Source organism: Cervus elaphus, chromosome 24 (genome assembly GCF_910594005.1).
Source record: "Cervus elaphus chromosome 24, mCerEla1.1, whole genome shotgun sequence".
In the NCBI taxonomy this organism is placed as follows: Eukaryota; Metazoa; Chordata; class Mammalia; order Artiodactyla; family Cervidae; genus Cervus; species Cervus elaphus.
Window position 1 is genome coordinate 23,211,703 of NC_057838.1, and position 24,810 is coordinate 23,236,512.

The 24,810-nt window shown below is 46.3% G+C and overlaps 1 protein-coding gene across 1 annotated transcript in view; it reads left to right on the forward strand.

The window, feature by feature from the left end:
- Positions 1–8,202: 8,202 nt before the first annotated feature.
- Positions 8,203–24,810, forward strand: part of DCLK3 (doublecortin like kinase 3) — a 39,212-nt gene continuing 22,604 nt past the window's right edge. Inside the window, exon 1 of the mRNA XM_043886789.1 lies at positions 8,203–8,594. Within this exon, the coding sequence (XP_043742724.1) occupies positions 8,510–8,594 (85 nt within the window). The 5' untranslated portion in view covers positions 8,203–8,509. The remainder of the gene's footprint in view (positions 8,595–24,810) is intronic.

The following is a 24,810-nucleotide window of genomic DNA, read 5'->3' on the forward strand; positions in this document are numbered from 1 at the left end:
TTGAGCATTAGTGGTCAGTAGATTGCTTATGCAGTGATGGTCAGATTTCACATCTTCACTGTCAAACCTCCTACTTTTTAAAAAAATTTTACTTATTCATTCTTTGTGTGTGTGTGTGGGAGGGAGCCACATGTGTGGCTTTCAGGAACTTAGTTTCCCAGCTAGGGATTGATCCTGGTCACTCAGCAGTGAAAGTGCTGAGTACTAACCATTGGACCTCTGGAGAATGCCCATCCTACTTGCTTTTTTTAAAACAAATAAGCAAACGCCCTTTCTGACTGTGTGAAATCACGTCCTAGTCACTTGTTCCAGCACAGACCGATTCACATTTACTGCTTTTACTAGAATCTTCACTATTTACATTTAAAACATTTAGAGTTGCAATGTATATAATACTACTTTCTTTACCACTTTTAGGATTCTATGAAAGGCTTCATATAGTCATGAAGATTCAAGGGAAAGAAATAATATAATCATCCCTTAAGTAACCAAAGCTGCTGCTGGAAACTAAAGATGCTCTATCAAGGTTATAGAATGAACTTTCAACTTTTAAGCATTTAAAAAAAAAAAAAAAGCTCGAGACTACATTGAAAAAGTAATGATACCCAAGTTAGAGACTAGGAAATAGTGACTTTATATGTCATCACAGTCTGATGAGTTCTATACCAACAGGACACTAGAATTTGGTCTGGTATGGTGGTTAATAGAAATTCAAAGGTAATCTAGATTTTTAAAGAACTAAATTGGTTTGAGAAATTGCTTTAATTTATGAGTCAGCTGACTTCTCTGACATGAAGTCAACAGTCTATGTATGCTTATACTTTAGGGTTACAATCTAATTCATCAATGCTACGACTTTTAGGAAGATATAATCATGAAACTGTCTCTCATAAGGATATGGTTACTCTTAATTTTTAAACTTAAATTATGAATTGAGGGGATTCTGACCTGGAGGAGGACACATCAGTCCTATCGAAAATGTATTTTACCCTGGTGGCAGTCCCTCTTCATTGTTTTTCATGATCTTTGTGTCCTCAGGCACTGGTGTAGAGACTGAACATAGCAAATACCCCCAAAATGGTCAGTGGTTATTCACTGGATGAATAAATGGATACATTGATCAGGCAGCAAGGTAAGGTGGATGTGCATTGCAATCAGACAGACCCGGATTCCAATTCTGCCTCTGCAATTTACTAGGCTATTGTGTGACCCTGGGTGAGTTTCTTAAGCTCTCCGACTCAGCTTTCTCAAGTATTTAAGAACAGGAGACATCCTCAGAAAAATGGCAAGAATGACCCTACCTCACAGAGTTCTGGGTTTAAAAGAGGTGTCCCTCTACAGAAACTCCTGATTGATGGTTCAGAAATGTTCGTCTCTCCTCTTGCATTGGGCTTCTCCTCTTTGGTAGAGATCTTTGAGAATATTCAGAGAAGGAGCTAAATCTCCCAAGTGGGTTGGACACTAAAAAAATGTTAGCTCGTCATTTGTGTCTGACTCTTTGTGACTCCATGGACTATTGCCTGCCGGGCTCCTCTATCAGTGGGATTCTCCAGGCAAGAATCCTGGAGTGGGTAGCTATTCCCTTCTCCAGGGCATTTTCCTGAGCCAGGGATTAAACCTGGATCTCCTGCATTGCAGGCAGATTCTTTACTGTCTGAGCCACTAGGGAAACCCAAAGGGTTAGATGAAAGTAAAATGTCTATTTCAAACCCAGGAATGAGAAATTTGAATTTTTTTCTAGAAAAGTTCTTTATATGTTATTTAACATGTAAAGAAGTAAAATTTGGTGCCTCGCCCTTCTCCATTTCCTCCAAAGACAGAACACAGAAAGGTGCTGACACTATAGCAGGGGTCTGGAAACTTTTTTTGTAAAGAACCAGGTAACAGATATTTTTGACTTTGTGGGTCTGTTGTTTAGTCACTAAGACATGTCCAATTCTTCGCGACTCCATGGACTGTAGCCCGCCAGGCTCCTCTGTCCATGGGATTCTCCAGGCAAGAATACTGGAGTGGGTTGCCGTTTTCTTCTCTAGGGCATCTTCCCGATGAGTAATCAAACTCACATCTCCTGCACTGGCAGGCAGATTCTCTACCCTTGGGCCACCTGGGAAGCCCTATGGTCTCTGTTACAACTATTCAAAAATAGCGTAGGCAATATGTAAATTAATAGGCATGGTTGTGTGCCAATAAACCTTTATTTACACAGATTGACAATGGACTCATGATTTGACTGTGCCATTCATATAGTTTGCAGATCTTGCCTTAGAGCAGCAACTTTCAGGTAAATACAAGACTCAGGCAAGGTCTGTCCACTTTCTCTCGGTTTATCTTTGAGGACAGTGTTCATATCCTGGGTGACTTTCTGTCCTTTATATTAAGATGAACAGGAAAAATTTATTTGAGGCCAACTGAATCACTGATAAGTTTATTTTAAAGTTTTATGTAAGAGAATCTGAGCTCCTAACTTCAGAATTTCCTTATCACATTCTCAGTTTTGGCGGGGTTCATACACAGGCATGAACCATGCATCACATTTTGCAAATATGCTTGTACATACGTATGGCTTTAACTTTGTGTGCCTCCGTGTTTTTTTTTTTTTAAGTTTTTATTGAATTTGTTACAATATTGCTTTTGTTTTATGTCTTGGAGTTTTGGCTGTCAGGCATGTGGGATCTTTTCTCTCCCACCAGGGATCGAACCCATACCCGCTGTACTGGAAGGCAAATTCTTAACCACTAGACTGCCAGGGAAGTCCGCTGTGACCCGATGTGTTTTATTCTGGAATCTTAGGACTGGCTACTATTTACTTATTATCTCTTCTTTTTTCTTTTTTTGAGGGCAAGCTTGCTAATTCAAGAGAGATTACATATATTTTTGTGTTTCAGTCTGTCTTTCTCAGACTTAAGCCCAGTTCTGTTTTCTAGTTTTTATACCTAATTATAGGCAGTGTTTTCAGAATGTCATGTCCTGTGATGCTTGAAATCTTGCCCTGAATCTGCTACTATACCGTATGGGCAGGAGAATGTTTCGGACTTGCCTTTTATTACCATTACACATTTGAAAATCATTTAGTAGTTTTGCAAATGAGTTTGTTTTTATTGCTACAATAGAGAAACAATTATCTGCATCTTGTTTTTGCTGCACCAAGTGCCATATTCTTGGGCATCGGGAGGGCCCAGATGGCAAGTTTAGCAGACATTGGAAATAAACGGGTTTGTTTAAAAAAGCAGGAGCTTGTATCCAGGAAAAGTGGTATTGCATTTTAGATATATTCCTGAAATCCTGTCTACACACAGCTGACACAGTTAGCTGAAACAGAGTGAGAGGAGAGATTATATGCATCAATGTCTTTCACGGGAAATCCTGCACTTTATCTTAGGCAAGAGTTTTGACTTCTTCATTGTTTTTATTTTTCGACTTTTTTTTTTTTTACCATGCTGCATGGCTTGTGGGATCTTAGTTCCCCAAGCAGGGATTGAACCCTGGGTCCCAGCAGCTGAAAGCAGTGAAAGCACTGAGTCCTAACCACTAGCGTGTGTGTGTGTGTAAAGCAGTGAAAGCACTGAGTCCTAACCACTAGCGTGTGTGTGTGTGTGTGTGTGTGTGTGTGTGTATGTGTGTGTGTGTGAGAGAGAGAGAGTGTGCGCGCGTATACGCGCTCTAAGTCGCTTTCATCTTGTCCAATTCTTTGCGACCCTATGGAGTGTAGCCCACCAGGCACCTCTGTCCATGGGATTCTCCAGGCAAGAATACTGGAGTGGGTTGCCGTGCCCTTCTCTAGAGGATCTTCCTGACCCAGGGATTGAACCTACTTCTCTTAAGTCTCCTGCATTGGCAGGAGGATTCTTTACCACTAGGGCCACCTGGGAAGCCCCCAACCACTAGATTGCCTGGGAATTCCCTGACTTCTTCCTTGATGAAAGAAGTCTACCAGAGTGGACTTGAGTTATATGTGAAGAGTCTGCCCAAGCCGACCAAGGCATTCTGGCTGACTTCAAGGTTGATAGGAATCACCAGCTGAATGGAATGTGTCCCTGACTGCGCCAGTTGTCAGTACTGAAGGGGAACCAGATTGATAATGATGCAGCCATTTCAACAACCTACTTTTCTATCTTCCTGCTGATAGGGAGGACAGAATAGTTAGGACTTGTTATGTGCATTGCAGTTTACTTAGGGTGAGGAGATGTTGAGTAAGGACTGCATGGGGCAGATGGAACAAAGGATGGAAAGAGATGGTGGCCAAGACAAAGCAAGGAATTTGCACTAGTAGGAGCCTACAGCCTCCGTGGGGAACTGGCAGGAGGTGAGGGTTGAGATGTAGACACTGAAGCTGTCTGAACTCCCCCCTAAGATGGAGTTCACCTGCCAAGTTCCTTTCCGAAGTTTTATTCCCTTTCTTATCCTGCCCCTGGACCTCTCAGGCTGGAGGAGTTTGAAAGAAAAGGTAGGGGAAGGTAACGTTGAGCAGGTCCCTGCAGGGCCTTTTGGGGGTACAAAAGCCCCTCTGTGCCCCCTGTTTCTTGAAAAAGGCTTTAGTTTCCTAGGAGTTTCCTGAGTTCCAAAGAGCAGACTCATGCAGTTACTAATTAGGAAAGTGAGGAAGTGCAGAAGCAAAGGCAGTCAAGCGACAACAGTAAGGATAGGTTAAGCAGTAGTTCAGTGACAAAACAGTCCTCATTCCTCCTCAAAGAATATACATAACAATCTGATGCATATCTTTGCATTGTTCTGCAGAAACTAAGGCCCCCCACACAAATGGAGGATGGTGACTATATGTTGACCACAAGCACACAGATCTCAGATTGGTTGGAACCAGAATGTTGATGATTAAGATTCCTGAAATATCCTGTTACCTCACCACCAACCAATCAGAAGAAAGCCCATGAGCTGCAACCCTCACCCCAAATGTTGCCTTTAAAAACACTTGTCTGAAAGACATTAGCAAGTTCAGCCATTAGATAATGAGTGGCCCATTCTCCTGTGTGGTGTCCTGCAATAAACACTGTACTTTCCTTTATCACAACCTGGTATCAGTAGACTGACTCTGCTGCATAGTGGGGAAGCTGACCACAGTTTGGTACAGTAACAAAGGGAGGCTAGGAAATCTAGTTTTCATTCCAGGCTGCAGTGTGTTCTGGAGAAGGCAATGGCACCCCACTCCAGTACTCTTGCCTGGAAAATCCCATGGATGGAGGAGCCTGGTGGGCTACAGTCCATGGGGTCGCTAAGAGTTGGACACGACTGAGCGATCACTTTCACTTGTCACTTTCATGCATTGGAGAAGGAAATAGCAGCCTACTCCAGTGTTCTTGCCTGGAGAATCCCAGGGATGGATTGGGCTGCCATCTATGGGGTCGCACAGCGTCGGACGTGACTGAAGTGACTTAGCAGCAGCAGCAGCAGTGTGTTCAGCTAAAAACTGGGGTCTGTTACTAAATCAGAAAGAGAATACGTGTTCAAAGAGCAGGTAACAGTTTCTTCCAGTGTTCAATGAGATGTATCATGTTTATCCCTCATGGTTGGCAGGTAATCTGATAACTTGAGCTAAGCTGTTCTTTGTATGTGTTTAATGCATTTATCTTTGAATTTATAAATGATTATATAGACAGTAATTAAACATTGCTGAGCTGTTGCTTGTACAAGAAAGAAAACACAAGTCATCTGAATTCTCTTTCACAAAACTTAAACCTTTTTCTAAACTTAGTTTTTGTGTTTGTTTGTTTTTTTTTTTTGCCTGAGGCTTATGGGATTTTATTTCCCTGAACAGAGATGGAGCCTGGGACCTTGGCAATGAGAGCATGAATCCTAACCACTGGTCCTCCAGGGAATTACCTAAAACTTTGGTTTTGAAACTTTTGTTTACTCCTAAATCATAGTGTCAAGAACAGGGGCTATAGTGGCTTCTAAAAAGGAAATATTTAAGTAGCCGAGGGGCTACCTACCGCCAAGAGAAATTTCAAGATAGTTTCTTCCTTCAGGCTTTTGCTCAAATGTCATCTTGTCAGTGAGGCCCTTCCTGTCTGCCCAACCTAAAATAACAACAGTCCCCAATCCCCATCCCCTTCTCTGTGTTTGTTTTCTCCTTGCCATTTATCACCATACTTGATGTTTCATTATCTGCCTCTCCCTACTAGAGAGGAGTGACTGGGAGGCAGGTCATTTGTCATTTTGTTCACTATTGCTGCAGATGGTCCCTGATGATCACTTCATGGCCATCAAACGAGCTGGAAGCCAAAGCTCTTTTGCACAGTGGCTTCCAGAGGCTGTTGCAGCAGTCCTATGACAACAGGCAACAGTCTGAGTCTGAGGAGAGAAGGCAATATGTTAAAGGATGCCACGGAAAGAGATTTAGTCCTAAGATCACCTCTGAGCTGCTGAACCAATGTAGTAGAGCCTTCTCCCAGAGTTTTTATTACGTGTAAGGAAGAGGAAGACAGACCCTGACATCTGGGAACAGGCTTGGTCCTCAGCCTTGGTGTTGTCAACACGCACAAGTTCACAGAACCAGACAAGGCCATTCGGTGACCTGATGGATCAAGGAAAATCAAGACCACTGCTGTAATCATGTCAGTGGTCATGTGGAGAGGTAGGTGATGGTAAGGAAGAAATTTTCCTCTGCCTTCTAGGGTCTTCTGGCTGGTCTCAGAATTGACAGGAGACAGACTAATAGGAGAAAAATCAAGTTTCACAACAGGTACACATGACACAGGGCTTCCCAGGTGGCGCAGTGGGAGAATCCGCCTGCCAATGCATTAGCCGCAGGAGGTGGTGATTTGATCCCTGGGTCCGGAAGGTCCCCTGGAGTAGGAAATGTCAACCCACTCCAGTATTCTTGCCTGGAAAATTCCATGGACAGAGGAGCCTAGTAGGCTAGAGTCCATGGAGTCACAAAGACTGAGCTCACACGACTGAGCAAACACACACACATACATGGGAGAGCCCCAGAAAGACTAACTTTCCAAATGGCTAAAGCCCTTACCTTAAATACCATCCTCAACTGAAGACAAAAGAGGACCTTGAGGGTGTAGCTGTTACCAGGAAAAGCACAGTATAAAGGGGGAAGGTTGTGATGCAGACTTGTCACCGCTTTCTCCAGTGATTAGAATTTTTAGGGAATTCCCTGGTGATCTAGTGGTTAGGACTCCGTACTTGCACGTCAAGTTCCTAGGTTCAACTAAAATCCCACAAACCTCAAGAAACAGAGGTTTCGAAATAGAAAGAAAGAAAATCATCTCTAAATATCTTTCTCTAGGTCTTGCACATGAGCTGTCATTTATTCTTCCGATAGAACCATTTGTTCATGAAATATTAATATAACTATGTGTTCAAATAAGTTTTGAAAATAATGCTTGCTCTATGTTAGTTCCTTTTAAAAATGTGGAGAATAACGATATATGTTTCATATAATAATAAAAAAAAGAAAAACTCAGAAATGATGTGACAAGAGTCTGTAAAGAATTAGAAATGAAAGTGGGGGGGAGGAATTTTTAGAGATTTGGTCCTTCTCGTCCAGGTAAAGGAGACATCTAATAAACGGAGATTTCCTTTACAAATATAAATGTTTCTTACACAAGGGTAACTCCCACTTGGTTTTCAGAGTTTTCCCCCTGTCTGCTGTTTCTCAAAAAATAACCAGCTTAGAATAATATTCCGAAGAGAGACCGTTTGGAGTGGCAAATCCTGTTCCCCAACACCGGCATGGTCTTCCCTGCGTTAATCATCTCTCCCGGGAGGGGCCTGGGAGCCGTCTTTGAGGAGATGGGATTGTGACTGCAGACATGGGGGAATCTCTGCAAGTGGGGGAGGATTATGGTGGGCTTGGAAGGGGTAGAACAATGCAGGGGGCACTGGGCAGTCGTTGCATGGTACCAGGAAGACATGGGGCTGGAGGGCAGTTTGCAAGCTGTATCTTTGAGGTCACTGGTGTGAAGAGAGTAGGAGCAGGTCTCTGAGTCTGGGGGGCACGCAGAGGGCGGCTGCGGGGTCCGTATGCGAGCATAGTGGAGATGGGGTAGGAGGAAGGGATCGGTGAGGGAAGCTTGGTCTCTGAACCGCCAGGAGGGGCAAGGATTGCCGGGGTCCTCGGAACGCCTTTGGTCCGCCACCCACAGAGGACGTGGGCGAGGCTCAGGTTCAAAGCCCGACCGCTCCTAGCTCAGGGCGCGCCCGGCGCGCGGGGAGAGGCGGGGCTCCAGAGGGGTCCCCGAGGGCCACCTCGGGCGCTCTCTGGAGAAGAAAGGGGTGCGCGAGCAAGTTCAAAGCGGGCCCCGCCTGCCTGCAGGGCCCGGCGGGGAGCGGGGCGGGGCGGGGCGGGCGCCGGGAGGGAGGCGGGGCGGGCGCGCGGTTGCTAAGCCGGCGCCCCCGGAGACGTTCCCCGTGGCTGTCGCCCGGCGCAGCACAGGGCGGGCGGCGGGAGGGAAGGAGAAGAGGAGGCGGCGCGGGTTCCTCGCCGCTCGCGCCGCGCCCGCCCTGCCGTCGAGCCGCGGTCCCGAGTCCGGGCCTCCGAGCCATGCCCGCCGCCGCGCCCGCCCCGCGCCCGCCGCCGCCGCCTCCCGGCCGGCCAGCCCCCGGCTGCCCCACTCGGCCCGCCCCGGGTAAGTGCTGTGCGCTCGGGTGCCCACCGGGTCGGGGCCGCCGCCGGGATGGGGGGAACCCTTCTGTCTCCGGGACTGAAGACCCCGCTCCGTGCGCTGCGGGGCCTCAATGCGGGTCCCGCGGGGGTGCCGGGAGCAAGAGCGCAGGGCTTGTACGCGCGTGTGTATGCGCGCGTGCGCTTGTGTGTGTGTCCACACCAGCTGAAACTCGCCTTCTCGGGGTTAACGCTGTCCCGAGCTGGGTTCCTGTCCCTCGCTGTCCAGAGGGGCCGGCCTGGGAAACGCGGGGACATCCTGCAAGGTGCGATGGGGCTGCAGGAGAGGGGAGCCGCGAGGGAGCTATCTGGCCTGTATTGAGCATCTAGGCGTATCAGGTGCTTTACCTAGAGTTGACCTCATTTCATCCTCTCCACAGACCTATAAGGAAGGTGGATTTATTCCCATTTGTCGGATGAGCAAACGGAGGTTACCAAGGTTACATGGCTTGCTAGCAGCCAAGCTGGGATTTGAACCCAGGTGTCCTACGGCTCTGTGACCCAGCTAAAGGAAAGGCAGTTCTCCTTAGAAGTAAAGAAACACACAGAAGAACTAAAGACCACAGGAGAAAAGGCTCCAGGCAGAGCATCTGGAGGCATGAACAGAAAAAAAACAGAAAAGAAAGAAAAGAAAATGAATTTGTGAAATATCCCATCAATAATTTCAAATATAGGACCACATTTCCACAGCCTTCCCTTGTCTGACTCTGGGGGAGAGGTGTTGTGAGACAGGAGAAGGCCGTATAGGGCTGGGCAGAGGTGTCTGGAGACACCTTTTCGGGGTATCTGCCTGCTGGGAGAGGGGAGGGTGAGGAGAAGTTGTGGAGAGAACTCAGTTGTTATTCATTGTCAACAGTTAGTCATCTTTCCATCCCCCCCTCCCGCCCCCCCCACCGTGGAGTCCATCTCCTTTACTTTCTGTCTTGTCCAAGATGACAGCTGTCAAGTTGAAGCTGGGTCCTTCCTTGTCATCTTGACATTAGGTGATCCTGTGCCTTGATGGTTGGGATAGGAGCTGTGAACTTAGTCCATTTACTGCTTATAACAGTGATCTGCGAGCTAGTGTTGAGCTAACAATCACTAACGCAATGAATGGGGCGTTTAGACTACTAGCCAAGCATTGTGCTTATCCTTAAAGGGCAAGGTGGCAAGAATCAGGGGCCCTAGCAAGCAAAAAACAAACAAACAAAAAAAAACAAAAAAAAAAGGAAAAGGCTGTTGGGTTTGCCTGGCAGCCCAACTTCAGGAAAACATTTCAGCTTAATATTTGGATTGCTTTGGGTAATGACAGAAAATGCTTTTTGGGAGAAAGAAGAGAGTCAGGAAACAATTCTGAAAGAGGCTCTGTAACTCATTCCGTGAAGATTTGAAAGGTCTTTGAGCCAGGTCCTTTTTGGGTGAGCCAAAAGAAATATGAGAACCCCGTGAGGCTGCAGAATAACCGAGTCAGCGGTATCATGACCATGCTTTGGGCAAACCTTGGAGAAAGGAATACTGAACCCTGGGCTGTCAGAGACTCTTCACAGTCACTCAGTGTCCCCTCCGAGTCCTTTCTGCACATTGGTGCCCCAGGTGCTTTCATTTCCAGCTGCTAACCCCTCGTTGTTGGAGGAAGACCCTCTTTGCTGGGGCTTCTGGAATCTGTAGGAACCTACTGTAGAGTGGCATCGCATTGAATTCCAGGCATCATTGCTGCTCTTGCTTCTCTTTCTGGCCTCATGTCTTCACTCCCCTACCAGTATTTTTCCTAGCAATACTTGCTAATGAAACACTTTCCTAGGAAATTCCTGTTTCAGGATCTGATGCTGGGGAACTGAGCCAAACATTTCTTGAGTACGACTGTATCATGAGCACTGGGCAGCCTGTGCTAGCCTGCAGAGTGCCTTGGTGAGAATTTTCACAAAGTGTCTCCTGGCGGATGAAGCTCTGTGCCCAGGAATTAGTTTAACCAACAGGGAGTCAGAGCCCATTAATCACCTCATCTGGGTGCCTTCGGTGGGTGCCCAAAGGGTGGCATGGTGCTTTGGCATAATGCAAAACAAAGTGGAGCATTGCTTCATTGTCCGCAGGATCTCACTCTTGTCTTCTCTCAACCCCCTTTTAACCAGTTCGAGGGAAATGTCCCTCCCATGTTTTCCTAAATATTTGAATATTTCAGGCAGGTGTGCTGCTTTTCTCTGGTTACATGTGGAGCTGGGTAGACGTCTTAGCTTCTTTCTTTTTTAAAAAGTTTTGTGATGTGCACGCTTTTTAACATTTTTATTGAATTTATTGCAATATTGCCTCTGTTTTATGTTTTGGTTTTTGGGCCGTGAGACTTATAGGCTCTTAGCTCCCTGACCAGGGATCAGACCCACACTCCCTGCATTGGAAGGCAGAATCGCAACCACTGGACCCCCAGGGAAGTCCCCTTAGCTTCATTCTGAAGACAATAAAGGGAAAGAAAGGGCTGTCTTGACCAGTGGAATCACAATACCACAGACTCCAGGGACTGACTGATACCTGATCAGGGAGGGTGGTGGGTCTCTACCAGCCTGGCCTTCCAGGGGCCTCTGCCTGGATTTGGGTTCCTTGTGAGGGGCTTGGATAGGCTTCACTAGTTGAAGGCCCTTGCCTGATGATGTTTCCTTTCCTTGCATCCAGAGGGCTATTGTATCTGGTACCCAGAGTTTCCCAGGTTTTTCTGTGGTGGCCTCCTGTGAATGTCTAAATTTGGCCCGTCTGGCGGTAACACAGAGCCCCTTTTGAAGATGCATATGTGAGGGAGTTCTTTGGGAAGGATGTTTTTAACTTCCTGCTAATGTAGGTCAGAAGAGGGAAATACAGGGAGAGTGGAAGTATGGGGAAGCAGATATCTGTCCTGGGAGTCAGGGAGTTCAGGTCCATTCCCAGAGGTCTGAGACTTCCTGGTGACCTGGTGCAAGGCATTGGACTTGTCTTGGAACCTCAGTGTCTTCAGCCTTCTTAACTTAATAATAATTGTCCAGCCATCCTCAGAGGGTTGTCTGATGATCAAGGAGGAAATATTTTTATTGGTTCATCAACAATTATTGACCAAGCCCATAAAATCATTGCTCAGGGAGAGCCGCAGTGTCTTGGGGAGAGCGGTGTGTGTAGAGGCATAGTGGTGCTGCAAGTGATGGACTAGAGGGAAATATGGCTGGGTGAAGGGACATGGCGATCTCTGGAAGGCTGGAAGATCTGGAAGGCTGTTCCTAAATGGCAGGGTGCCATGGAGTGTGTGGTGATGGGGATTACAATTCTTGAGTCCAGGAGAATTGCCTTCAAACCCTGACTCTGACTCTTCAGAGCTGTGTGATGATGGGCAAAGTACCCAACCAATCTGAACCCCAGTTTCCTCATCAGTAAAATGGATGTGAGTGAATTGTTCCTGAGAATTCAGTGATATAAAACACTTCACAGATATTTATTATGATGAGAAAGTGTTGTGTTTTTTTATGAATTCTTTTTCATCTTTCAGTTTTATTGTGATATGATTGCATACATCAGTGTATAAAAGTATGGTTATTAAAGTTACCTGTCAGGATGGAGAGATTCTGTTTGGGTACCTTAGGTCAGTGCCTCTCAAATGTTGTAAGTGTATGAGTCACCTGGCATCTTGCTAAAATGTGGGTTCTGACCCAGGTGTCTGGTTCCACTTTTCTCACTAGCTACTCAGTTCTTATTTTAAAAAATTATTTATTTATTTATTTGGCTTCCCTGGGTTATGGCACACAGGATCTTCAATCTTCACTGTGTCGTGTGGGATCTAGTTCCCTGACCAGGAGTTGAACCTGGGCCCCTGCGTTGGGAGCTCAGAGTCTTAGCCACTGAACCACCAGGGAAGTCCCACTCCTTAGTTCTTAAGTGTGGACCACACTTTGAGTACAAAGCCCTTGGCTAAGGCCTGCCAGGTAAAGTCTGAGTCCTTAGTGGGGGCTGAAGAGCACTGAGTTTGGGGAGATGATGAGGATGGTTCAGTCTTCTCAGAACACCACGTGTCTGGTCTGGAACTGGGGCAGAGACAGCTGGGACTTCCTGGAGTTTTTGCTCTTGGGTCAAGGGTTTTCTCTGGGGGGTGATGGATCTCGACTCAGCTTCCTTGAAGTACCTTAGGACAAGTCCTTTGGAGGAAGCTTTTCCTGGCCAAATTGCCAAATGCTGCCTACTTCTCCTGCATGGTGGTCTTGACAGTGTGGAGGTGAATAAGCCACTGATCTTGCAACAGTATGTTTGGGGGTAGAGTGGGGACATGTAAACATGTAATTATCACATGGCAAGAAAGCATTCTGTAGAGTTCTTGGGTAATGGTGATGGGGGAAAGAAGGTTGGAAAAGGCAGGAAAATGTCCTGGTGGTAATTATATCTGAACTAGCTTTTGAAGGATGAATCACAATGGCAGGATGAGGAGGAGGACAGAAGAGTGTGGGGAATGGCATTCTAGGATTAAGTAACAGCATATGCAAAAGTAAGGTGCCAAGAAGCAGTTTGGTGTGTTCAGGTCATTGAACTAAAAGTTGTTTGCAGCCTGGAGCATGATGGGAAGGGCTTGTTCAGGGAGGTAGATGGCCATTCCTGAAGAGAGGATAAGCTAGGCTCTGCTGCAGTAACAAATCAGATTCATCCCCTAGTAGCTTCACGCAACAATGGTGACTTCTCACTTGCTCTGTGTGTTCTTCGTAGGTCAGTGGAAGGCCAACTTGACAGAGCTTTCCCCTCTTGCTGCCACACCATTTGGAAAAATTGGCCTATGTGTGGTCACCAGTGGTGGATGAGAACACAGGAGGGGTGCTCACTGGCTCTTCTATGCTGCAGCCTGGGACCGATGCATCCCTTCCTGGGTTGCAGCCCATTGGCCAGAACCAATGGCAAGAGGAGTGGGAAATGATGAAGGGTGTGTGGGTGGGAAGGTCAGAGAACGTCACTGTCTCTCTCACATATGCTGTGTTTTGTAACTTAAAGCCTTATTCTGAGGGCCCGAGTTTCTCAAATGCGAGTAATATGTGAATTTATTTAAAGGAGAAAAAATGCTAGAGTGCCTAGTGGTGGCTAAAATTATTCTTATTACAGTGCAACTCAAATATGTGGTAGCCTTAAATATGTCTGAACTCTTCACATTTAGAGCTTCCTTATGACCGTAAAACCAAAACAAATGTATGAATAAAGTATCAGCACAGCTACAAATTGAATACATTCAGATTAACTCCATGAATTTAATGTGATGGAGGAAGTCATTCTTGCTAAAACTAAATCACCATTTCTGGGTGATTTTTCAGGTTCTTATGAGTTTGGGATGCTGTGTGCTGTTTCACACGGGTCATGTGATGGCCCACTTCTCAGGTTCCCTTTGTCTGAGTTAAGTCTGATTTGTTGTTTTCTCACTAGCCTGTGACAATTCAAATAATATTAAAATAATAAACATGTTAACATAATAATTCTATTTCTTGTGACCAGCTGCATCATAAGTGCAAGAATACACAGAGTGGAATTACGTGGTAGCACTTGGTCATAACCTGCTCATTCAGATGACCCAGAATATGTTTCTGTTGATTTTCTAGTAATAATCTTTAAAAAAGAGGATCATTCAAGTGAAAGCACAAAGTTAAATAAAAAATACTTTTGGAGAATTGTGAACCCCCTAGAGTATATCTGAGGATTCTCCAGAATTCGAGAAACAGGTGGAAACCCACTGGAGTTGTTCAGTTGAGGCAGGAAAGGGATGACCCACTTTATGATTCAGAGACATCACTTTGTCCAGGGGTGTGGGAGGGGATGGGTAGGAAGGAAGGTCAGAGGCAGATCATTCAGGTCCCATGTAATGGGCGGGGGGGTGCAGAGAACATGCATGTAGGTAGCAAGTAGTTAAGGGAGTGGAGAGGAGGCATCAGATTTGAGAGACATTTAGGAAGTGGAGTCCCTAGGACTTGGAGATTGACCAGATGTGGATGGTGAAGGAAAGGATTGGGAGAAGGAACTGACTCTTGGCTGTGGAGGTCAGAGAATGGGGGAAGTTGAGGGTGCCGCTGTCCCAGGAGAAGACCATATGCATCCATGGGAGGAACAGAAGAGCTTTGGGGCAGACTGTGTTCAGCCACATCCATCACCCCACTTTTTCTAACTGACCAAAGCCCTCCTGAACCAATTTCTGAGAAGCTCTCGCATCTTGCGGTGTCTTATTTTTCCCTCTCCAGGACATTTCATTAGTGTTCATTTGGAGGTTCTGAGTTAACCCATCTCTTGTGCCTGCCACTTGTGACCCATTGGAGAAGGTCAGAATCTGCCAGAATCTGGTAACATTTTGCCTAATTAAACACACACTTTTTCGTCTTCTGCATGTTGGAGGAAAGTGATAATCGTTTGAGAAAACTGGGGATGGTTTTGAGATTGAAGCTGTCATCCCATATCACGTGAGCTTAGTGATCTGCCTTCAGTTTCGAAGAGCACCAACGATTCACTTTCCGCTCTGTGCTTTTGGACAGAGAAGCTCAAAAATTCTCTGAGGAGAGAGCAGGCGTGGTGCTGGTTAAATGGTCTCTAGGTAATTATGCAATAAGAAGTATGGAAACTGCACTTCGGGGCAGAGGAGGGCAGAAAACATGAGGCCACCCAAACACACACGTGAAAAAGGGTCACAAAAACACATCTCTGGTGGCTATAGTGAAGTCTTGTACTAATGAAAGTTTTTGGCATTAATTTTAAAAGTTGGCATTATATATTTTTAAATGTATCATGTTGGCTGCGCTGGGTCTTCATTGAGCATGGGCCTGCTCTAGTTGAAGTGAGCTGGGGCTACTCTAGTTGTGGAGTGAGGGCTTCTCACTGCGGTGGCCTCTCTTGTTCAGGGCACGGTCTCTAGGACTCGTGGGCTCCGTAGCTGCAGCTCAAGGGCTCTAGAGTTCGGACTCCGTAGCTGTGGCACACGGGCTCACTTGTCCGGTGGCATATGGGATCTTACCAGACCAGGGATCGAACCCCTGTCTCCTGCATTGGCAGGCAGATTCTTAATCACCAGACCACCAGGGAAGCCTCACATTAAGTAATTTGAAAGGTCTCTTGGTATTTCCCTTTTGTATGAAGTATTAGCCTAATGCACCAATAAGAGCAAAAAGCTGTCATAAGTGGCATCCACCCTGTCTGTCCTCATGCCTGACAAATTTCCACTTGTCTCTTGGTCTCTACATAGGCATCACCTTCACGGCAGCACCTCTCAGGGCCTCCAGGGGGACATGCAGGCTTCCCTTGCTGGTTTTCTTTGGAACCTGTGGTCAGTGGTTTGTGAGCTAGTCCTTATTGGTCACCCTCAGAAACCACATACTACATGCAAACAGGCTTGGAATCCCCCAGAACTGGTGGGGCATTTTTCCCTACCAGTCACCTCCACACCCACAAGCTAGTCCAGGGCACCTTCAGGGAGCACCTTTGCACCTCAGTGCTGAATGGGGGAGCAGATCTCCCAGCAATGATAAGCCTTGGTTTTAGAAGTGTCTTTCCAGGAATAGACTGGATGAAGCTGGTCGTTTAGTTTTGTTCAGATGCTCTGTAGGTGTCAGATTGGCTAAAGAATCCTCTGGAGCTTGGTCTTTGCATTGGTGGCAGAGACGGTGCTCCCCAGATATCCACGTCTCCCCTTCTTTAGCAGGTGCTGTGAGTCCCCCACAGAGGAGGAGATGGTTGCATGGCACCACCACAGCCCCTGTCCTGACGCGTTTCCTGAAATGCACTGCAGCCCCGTTGGAGGGCTTTCCCTGGCTGCAAGGGGCATGGTTGGCCCAGAAGTGCTGGGAGGTTAGTGCTCCTGGGAGCAGCCCTGGACCACTGATGAAGGGCGATGGGTAGATACATACCACAGTTCCCCTGTCCCCCTGGTGGGCCAGCCCGTGGACATCCTCTGCCTGTCCTCCCCAGAGGTTCCCAGCAGAGCTGAGCCCAGGTTGCCCCCAGCAGTGATCTGCTCATTCATGCTCCTGTACTACCTCGTTTCTTCCGCCTCCTCCAGTATGTCCCAGGCTCACCTCCCCCACTCAACCCAAAGCCTTCCCCCAGGCTCTGCTTTAGGTAGAGTCCAACCCAAGTCGAAGTCTGCTTTGGGGCCAGTCCACCCCAAGACCCTTTGGGTTGGTTGGGTGGGTGGAAGTGCTGTGTGTCACTTCTCATGAGAGTGAGCAAGAGCCAGGGCACTCCCATTGTGTCTCTCCCATCACTGCAGCAACCCGGGAGGATCTGAGATGGAGGAACAGGCTCAGCCCAGTGGGATTTCGCAGGAGCAAGAAGCTTGTCTTATGGTAGCCTCTGAGCTTCTTGGCATTGACTGGTTGGAGCACCTCGCCACCTGACACACAGCATTGGCCCTGTCCCTGTGGGTAGGCTGGCATCACTAAAGTCAGTTCATCCTTCCTGATACCTAAGAACTCTTGGGATCTTTTACCCGAGCTCATCTTTAATGTTTCTGTTTTCCAAACTTGTTCTCTCTTCAGTGGTTTGATTAATATTAAAGTACCACTCATTTGTTTTTCTGTGACTTGTAATTAATTCACCTTGAATTTATTTTGGTACATGCTTGTCAAATAAAAATCCAAGTGCATCGCATTTCCAGATTATTATCCAATTGTTCCAATATTGAATGAAAATCCTTCCCTTCTCAATTACTTTGTAATGATCCTTTATTATACATTAAATTCTCAAGTGAGGTAGCATCTATTTTGGGGCTACAGTTTTCTTTTTTGTGAAATTCAGCTCTTTTTGTGTAAGTACCAAGGCATTGTAATTATAGTTCTATAATACATTTTACTATCCTCATTACTCATTTCCCTCTTGTCTGTCTTTAAAAATTACATTAGTGCTTAAATGGCATCAAACCTACAAACCCCAACTGAAAAGAACTGATATGTTTAACCTATTAGGACTTCACATTCTGGAACCATTATTTAAATGGATATCCTATCTCCTCTCTCAGTTTTGTGATTTTTCTTATGGGCTTCCCTGATAGCTCAATTGGTAAAGAATCTGCCTCCAATGCAGGAGACAACTCTGGTTCGATTCCTGAGTTGGGAAGATCCCCTGGAGAAGGGATAGGCTACCCACTCCAGTATTTTTGGGCTTCTCTGGTGACTCAGACGGTAAAGCATCTGCCTGCAATGCAGGAGACCTGGGTTCTATCCCTGGGTTGGGAAGATCCCCTGGAGAAAGAAATGGCAACCCACTCCAGTACGCTTGCCTGGAAAATCCCATGGACCAAGGAGCCTGGTAGGCTACAGTCCACGGGGTCGCAAAGAATCGGACACAACTGAGCGACTAACACTTATGCTGACCATGTGTATTTCTTGCTAACCTCATTCCTAGGAATTATATGTATGTTAATATTATATATGTTCTTACTTTAAAATTGTATTTTCCAACTGATTGTTGTTGTTATACAGGAAAACCTAATATTAAATATATGTAATTTTAAAATGTTAGCCTTATAGTTGACCACTAGCTAATTGTATTTTGCAGTGAAAAATAGAAAACTTTCATTAGCTTCCGTGTGCCCTAACTGCCTTTCCAAGTGGCTCTGAATAAATAAATGGATATATGCTAGAGTTGAAATGAACTCAAGGGACTTCCCTGGCAGTCCAGTGGTTAGGACTCCACATTTCTACTGTAAGGGGCACGGGTGGGATCCCTGGTTGGGGGACTAAGATCCCATATGCTGCGCCAAAAAAAAAGAAAAAAGAAAATTCAGGGAGTGAAGGAGGGATAGAGAGAAAAGGTGTACAAAGGAACTGGGCATTTGGTAGGAATCGTCGTAGCCAACCCACAGTCTACGTGCAGAGTTGCAGATGCTGTGAGACAAATAGCTTGGGTTCACTGTGCTTTCTCTTTGAGACATCGTCTCTCAAGAATTTGAAACTCACTTGTAGGTGTCTCTGACTGGTCCTAGACATCAGTAGCTCCAACATCACAGTCTTCCCTTTGACGACTGACCCTTCTTGGTCATAACATGTTTGTATTTTGAGTCTGGATAATAAAAGACACTGTCAGAGGACTCTGGCAGGGACAGTCAAGACAGGTCAGGTCTGGTTAAAGAACTAGAACTGACAGGTCAGACTGGTTAAAGTAAGACAAAATAAAAGGAGTCCTTTTATTTTACTTACTGTGTTTGAGTTAAGAAAACCAAAATCATGGGAAATGTTAATTGAAAAAGAAAAAAAGGAACTAGATGGAAACTCCTTTTTCTTTGTAGAACTTGGAGTCAAGCGAAGCCCAGGGGTGGCAGACCTCCCCAGCAAACTAATTATGAGGAAGTGGCCAAGTGCAGGGTTATGTGTGCTTGCAGCGGCTTTTAGAACTTCTAGTGCTTTCTCTTTAATGCCACTAATATTAAATCTAGAATTCCCAGGTGTTGCTCATTTTCTACAAGAACAGTATAACTGAGGAGGTTTGCTGGGGTTTTTGTTTGTTTTTTTTAATTATGGTTTGCTGGTTTCGAAGACTGTCTTTGCCAAAGCAGTCCTGTAGCGTGAAAGAAACACAGGGATCCACACTTGGATTAAGGAGAAACGGGGGATAAGTACAAAGTGAGACCCAGTGGAAAGACCCCTGCGGGTTCCGTGTTCTCGGGAAGGTTTGTCAGTTATTTGCTTTTTTCCCAGTTGCTTTGTCTATAGTACGGAGCAAAGTCATCAGCGGCTGCCTGGTGCTGTAAGTTTCCTGTGCTTTCTTCATCAGAGGACAAAGTAGGTGTCCTTGCTAAGGGGTTTTTCTAGAAAGGCAAGTGGAGTGTTTGTGTCGAGGTGGGGAGGGGTGGGTTTGTCTCAGCTTGTTTGCTGTGGTCATACACACAATGTGTGGGTGTTCTTAAGTGAGGGTGTTAACCGAGGAAAAAACATGCATGGTAGATTTTTATTCGAATTGCCTTTTGTTTCTAATGAAACTCGAGAGAAGGGATGCCTTCTACTTAGGAATTTGGAAAAATGCCACCAAACACAAAATGCTTAGTGCCGATTCTTATTTTAAAATTGAAAGGCTTCTCGGGATTTCCCTGATGGCCCAGGACTCCACACTTCCACTGCAGAGGGTGAGGGTTCAATCCAGGTCGGGGAACTAAGATCCCACATGCCTTGCAGTGTGGTTCTACCCTCAAAATAAAATAACAAAATGTAAAGACCGCTCATAATTTGGGGCAGTGGTGGGGGTCTGTGTTCCCTGGAAGCGGACCCTGAGGTAGGGATTCCTGTGTGTGTGACTTTGGCGGTAGGGCTGACAGGAGAAGAAGGTGGGGGAACAAGGTGAGCGAGGGATGCAGCTAAGCCAGGATGTGGTCTCAGCTGGGAGTGATGGGGCTTGCACTGCCTCAAGGAGCTGTTCTCCCTGTGGGGTAAGGGCCCTGTCTTTGTACCCTTCCCGCCCCCATCAATCAGAAGAGCTGGTGGGTGGCAGCTGCCGCCTGGTAAGGGCGTCTGAGTGGGCACTTGCAGCGTCCATGACTGAGGAGCTGTCAGTAGATTCGCGGGCAGAAACAGATTAAAAAAAATCCTGAGTACAGGATTGCCTTGATCACCTGGCCCATTGACTGCGAGGCTGTTTTCTTAAAAACGACTATGGATTTGTTAGGTTCATTCCTGCAATACCTGTTTATGGACAGTCTGCCTACAAGCTTGCCATTAGGGCTGGGTGTTTGGAACCTTGCCAGGCAAGGCCCATTTACTTACTAGGCTTCATCCCTGCAGATCACATATTTTTGGGCAAATGTCAAGAGACGGCATTACAAGGGATCCTGAAGAAACTTAACCCCAAATGGAGAAGCCAGAGCCGCCAAGGTTTACCCCTGTTAAGGCTTGGAAGGAAGCAGCCTTGGTGAAAAGTATCTGTAAATGATGCTCTCAAAAGGCCTAGATGTAGCAGTGGGGCTGTTTAAGGGAACCATGTAAGTTTCTACTCACTGAGATTGGCATTTTTATGTATATACTTGTTTATCTGGCTGCGTCGGATCTTGGTGGTGACCTGCAGAATCTTCAGTCTTGGTTGTGGCATGCGGGATCTTTATGCGACATGCCAACGCTTGGTTGCAGTCTGTGGGCTCTCGTTCCCCAATCAGGGCACGAACACGGGCCCCCTGCGTTGGGAGCCCAGAGTCTTAGCCACTGGACCGGCAGGGAAGTCCTGAGATCGCCTTAGTAGGGGACCTGTTGCCTTGGTGCCGCTGTTGTCAATCTGATGTAACTCCGAGGTACTGAGGGCTTACTCTGTGTGGGTGACCTTCTGCCTGTCATCTTGTGACCGTCTTTACCTCCCGTCTCCTGGCAGGCGGGGCTGGTGCTGGCCCCTTGGAGTGGGGAACGCCAGGTACTCGGCCAGCAGAGGTGCAGTTGAGGACCCCTGTGGCTCTGATACTCGGGTTGGATATTGGGCTGGAGCTGCATAGTATTAAATACTTATTGGATGCAGTCGGAGTCCCTGCACTGTGACTTCTTCCCTACTTTCCAGTGCGAGGAAAACCAAGTCCAGTTTTAATTCCCTAAAGGAAGAAAAGGTTGTACCTTAATCTGCTTTCCCCCAGCATCACTCTTCTTTGTTTGGAATCTTAATTCACTCTGGGGAGTTTTGGTTTTGTTTTTTTTTTTTAGCTCATCCTGTCTACGGGGATCAGGGACAAGCTCACTTGTTTATTGCCAGCTGCAGGAACGCTGGGTGACCTTATTTTGCCCAGTTGGGATGTTGGCTGGCTTCATGATTGGAGCACAGTTAAACTGAGGCTGCTCTGTGTGGGCCTTGTTGCCTGTTCATGAGTCTGAGTCTGGCTTTGTTTCCTCTGGCTGATCCCATGAGTTTTGCTTTATTCCATGGTTACAAATGACTCCCCCAAACCTGTCTGAACTCTTGCTCAGAAAGATTCAGGATCTGTGGAAGAATTGTTTCAGTTCTTACTAGCTGGCTTTGTGGCGTGGGCTAATTGCTTAACCTCTCTGGTCTACAGTTATATCTAAAAATTTAGGGTGTTGGACTATTGGCTCTTTTAATTCTGATACCCACAGATTTTTCACCTACATGGCCTTTGCCTTCAACACATGGTCCTTCTTAAGATTCTTCTTTGTATCTTTCTTAGATTGATCCATGATATTACTTTTGTTTACAAAAGATGAATATTTCCATATAAGCAATTTCTGAGAATTTTTACCAATAAATCCAATCAATCATGTAATGACCATGCCTTGAATATTTATATAAAGTTCTTCCTCAGTCTGGTATATCTAAACCTCAGGTAGGGACTTCCCTGGCAGTCCAGTGGTTAAGACTCCAAGAATCCAATGCAGGGGATGTGGATTTGATCTTTACTCAAGCAACTAAGATCCTGAATGCAGTGCAGCACAGCCAAGAAAAAGAAAATAACCCTCGGGTAAATAGCACAGTGGAACTACTTACGGTATTTATTTCTTCTTGAGTGAACTTTGGTAACATGTCTCTTTCAGGGAATCCACCCATTTCATTAAGTTGTCTTATTTATTGGCTCAAAATTATTCATCATATTCCTTTATTATTATTTTGCATAAGCAGCCCCAGTGTTTTTCAAATGTGTCATTTCTCCTGTATATGAATGAAAACTATATATATTTTTGGAACATTTACTCTTGAATCATTTTACTTGCTTGCTATTTAATTAAACATTGCACATGGAGGTTGTCTTACAGAAAAGTCAAAATCGTTTAAAAACCACTTTCTAAAAATCCGCAAGCGCTTTGCTTCCTCTGTCCTTACAATAATGGCAGGTCTTTTGTTTTCGTGCTTTTGGCTGTGCCATGCAGCTTGTGGGGCCTTAGTTCCCCTACCAGGGATTGAACCGTCGCCCTTGGCAGTGAAAGCACAGAGTTCTAACCAGTGGACCACCAGAGAATTCCCAATAATGGAAAGTGGAGGTCTGTGCCTGCCCCTCAGATGTACGTCTGATAGTGAGGGACGCGAGTCTACAGGGAGGTGCTGGTGGATGGTACAGATATACCAAGTGTCTTTACCTCACTCTGAGATCCGTCCAACCAGAGCACAGAGATGCAGAAATGAGTAAGATCTGCTCATCTCTCTAGAAGAAAAGACAATGGAAGAATTGCTTTTAGAATGACTGCCAGTGGTTCAGGAGTTAAGACTCTGTGCTTCCAGGGCAGGGGGTGCAGGTTCTATCCCCGGTCAGGAACTAAGATCCTACATGCCAAAAATAAAGAATGGTTACTGCACCTCACCTATAGGGATAGAGCGTGGTAAAGCTCTGTCTAGCCCAGTGTTTGAATGTTGTTCTGATGCAGGCGGGTAGAGACCAGTGGGCCGGTGAAAGCTTTGTGGTGTGATCACCAGACAGAAGAAGGAAAATACAAAGTCTGGCAGGATCAAGTCAGCTGGAGACGGGTCCCAAGGTGGGATGTAGTTTAGTGCTCCCTTTCCAAGTAAACACACCCCCTTGAGCCTCCTTGAACAGTCCTGAGAGAAGCAAAACTTCAGCCCCAGTCAAGGTTATTGTGAATCTCTGAGCTGCAACAGACAAATGGGGTTAAAAATCCAGGTCATAGGAAACCACAGCCCGGTCTGGGAGCTGTGCCTTCTTGTAATTCTACTGAGTAAGCGGTGATACCCCAGACGTGGGTGAGCTGGGGAGTGTTGGAAGAAACATTAAACCCAGGGGTCAGCCTGAAAGAGAAGCTGTCCCCAGCGGAAGCCTCTGTCAAAGCCAACCGGCATTGGATGTCACAGAGGAGGACCGACGTGAGGGACAACGGTGGGACACAGAGCAGCAGGCAAAAAGAGGAGAATGAGAGCTTCATGTGATGGAACAAGCAGAAGGCGGGAGAAGGGTTCATCTGGACAAACCGAGGGTGGGGAGAAGGTTATTTGTCGTGGTTACTGAGATGTCTGAAGCTCACCAGCCTGGAAGCAAACTAGGTCGTGTTAATATTAATGCCCAGCATGGGGTCCCAGTGGCCCCGCCTGTTCTCACAGGACCTCAGCCAGCATCCTCAGGGTCCCCCCTGGGGAGGATGTCACCTCATCTTCAGGTGCACCAGGATGAGCATCCTCAGGATGCTCCGGTTCTTCCTCCATTTGTGATGTCACTCCTCACTTCCCTCCGCTTTGCTGTCCCCTGGCCTGCCAGGGTGGTCCCAGGGCCCTACCTTGCCCCTTTCTGCTGTGCCCCCTACCTGCAGCTTCTCTGTATAGCTTAGGGCTATAGCTGTACTTGCTTCTCAAAGTGTGGTCCAGGGGCCAGCAGCATTGCATCACCTGGGGACCTTGTTAGAGCTGCAGAATCTCAGCCCCACCCTCCACCTGGACTGACTGTATTAGGATTGCATTTTAACATGGTCCCTGGTGGTGTCACAATTAGCATTTGAGAAGCCCTGCCAAATGGGAGCTGCTGGTTTTACCACTTCAGGAGGATGCTCAAAGGAAGCAGGTCAGTGACAACAGAGAAAAGTTCATACTTCAGTCCTGGGTCCTTTTTGTCCTGGGATGACCTGAGATGTTTGAGGGGAGAGGAGAATACCTTCTGGCTTGCATAAACAGGAGGATTCTTCAGATAAAATAAAACTAGCAGAGAAGAAAGTGGGAACTGTGACGTGATGATGAAGTGGGACCAGATCAGGGTGAGCCAGGAAACTGAGGGGTGGTAGACGAGAGATATTGAGGGGGGTCAGAGATGAGCTTTGAAAATGAGGGATGACACGTATGCTGGTTCACTTTAGAATCCCCTTGTAAACAACAGAGGCACCGCATAAAATGCATCACAATTTTCAAGGTAGCTGGGACAGTAAATGTCATCATTAAATCAGCAAGTACCTTGGGAAAAATATATCAGGCATCTGTTCTAACAAGGACTGGCAAACATCCCTCACCTAGAGACCCTAGAGAGCTTTTATGCCAACATGCTGGGAGGCACTTGGAACTGGCACAAGAAGCTTAGCAGATAAGAGAGAACCCCAAACCTGGGACATTTCTGAGATGAGAGCAGGAGAAAGTCTTTCTAATTACTCTGTTCCTGATGTCCTGTTGGTAATAAAAATTAATTAGCGAAGACATTAGAGTGTCATCGGTGATGACAGACAGTAAATAGTAGCATTTTATTTTACTACCTTACCCTTGTTAGTTTTCCCGGCTTTGATCAATACAGACATTGCCCAGGCTTCCTAGTTACGAAACAGTAACTAGGCTTAGTAAAAGGC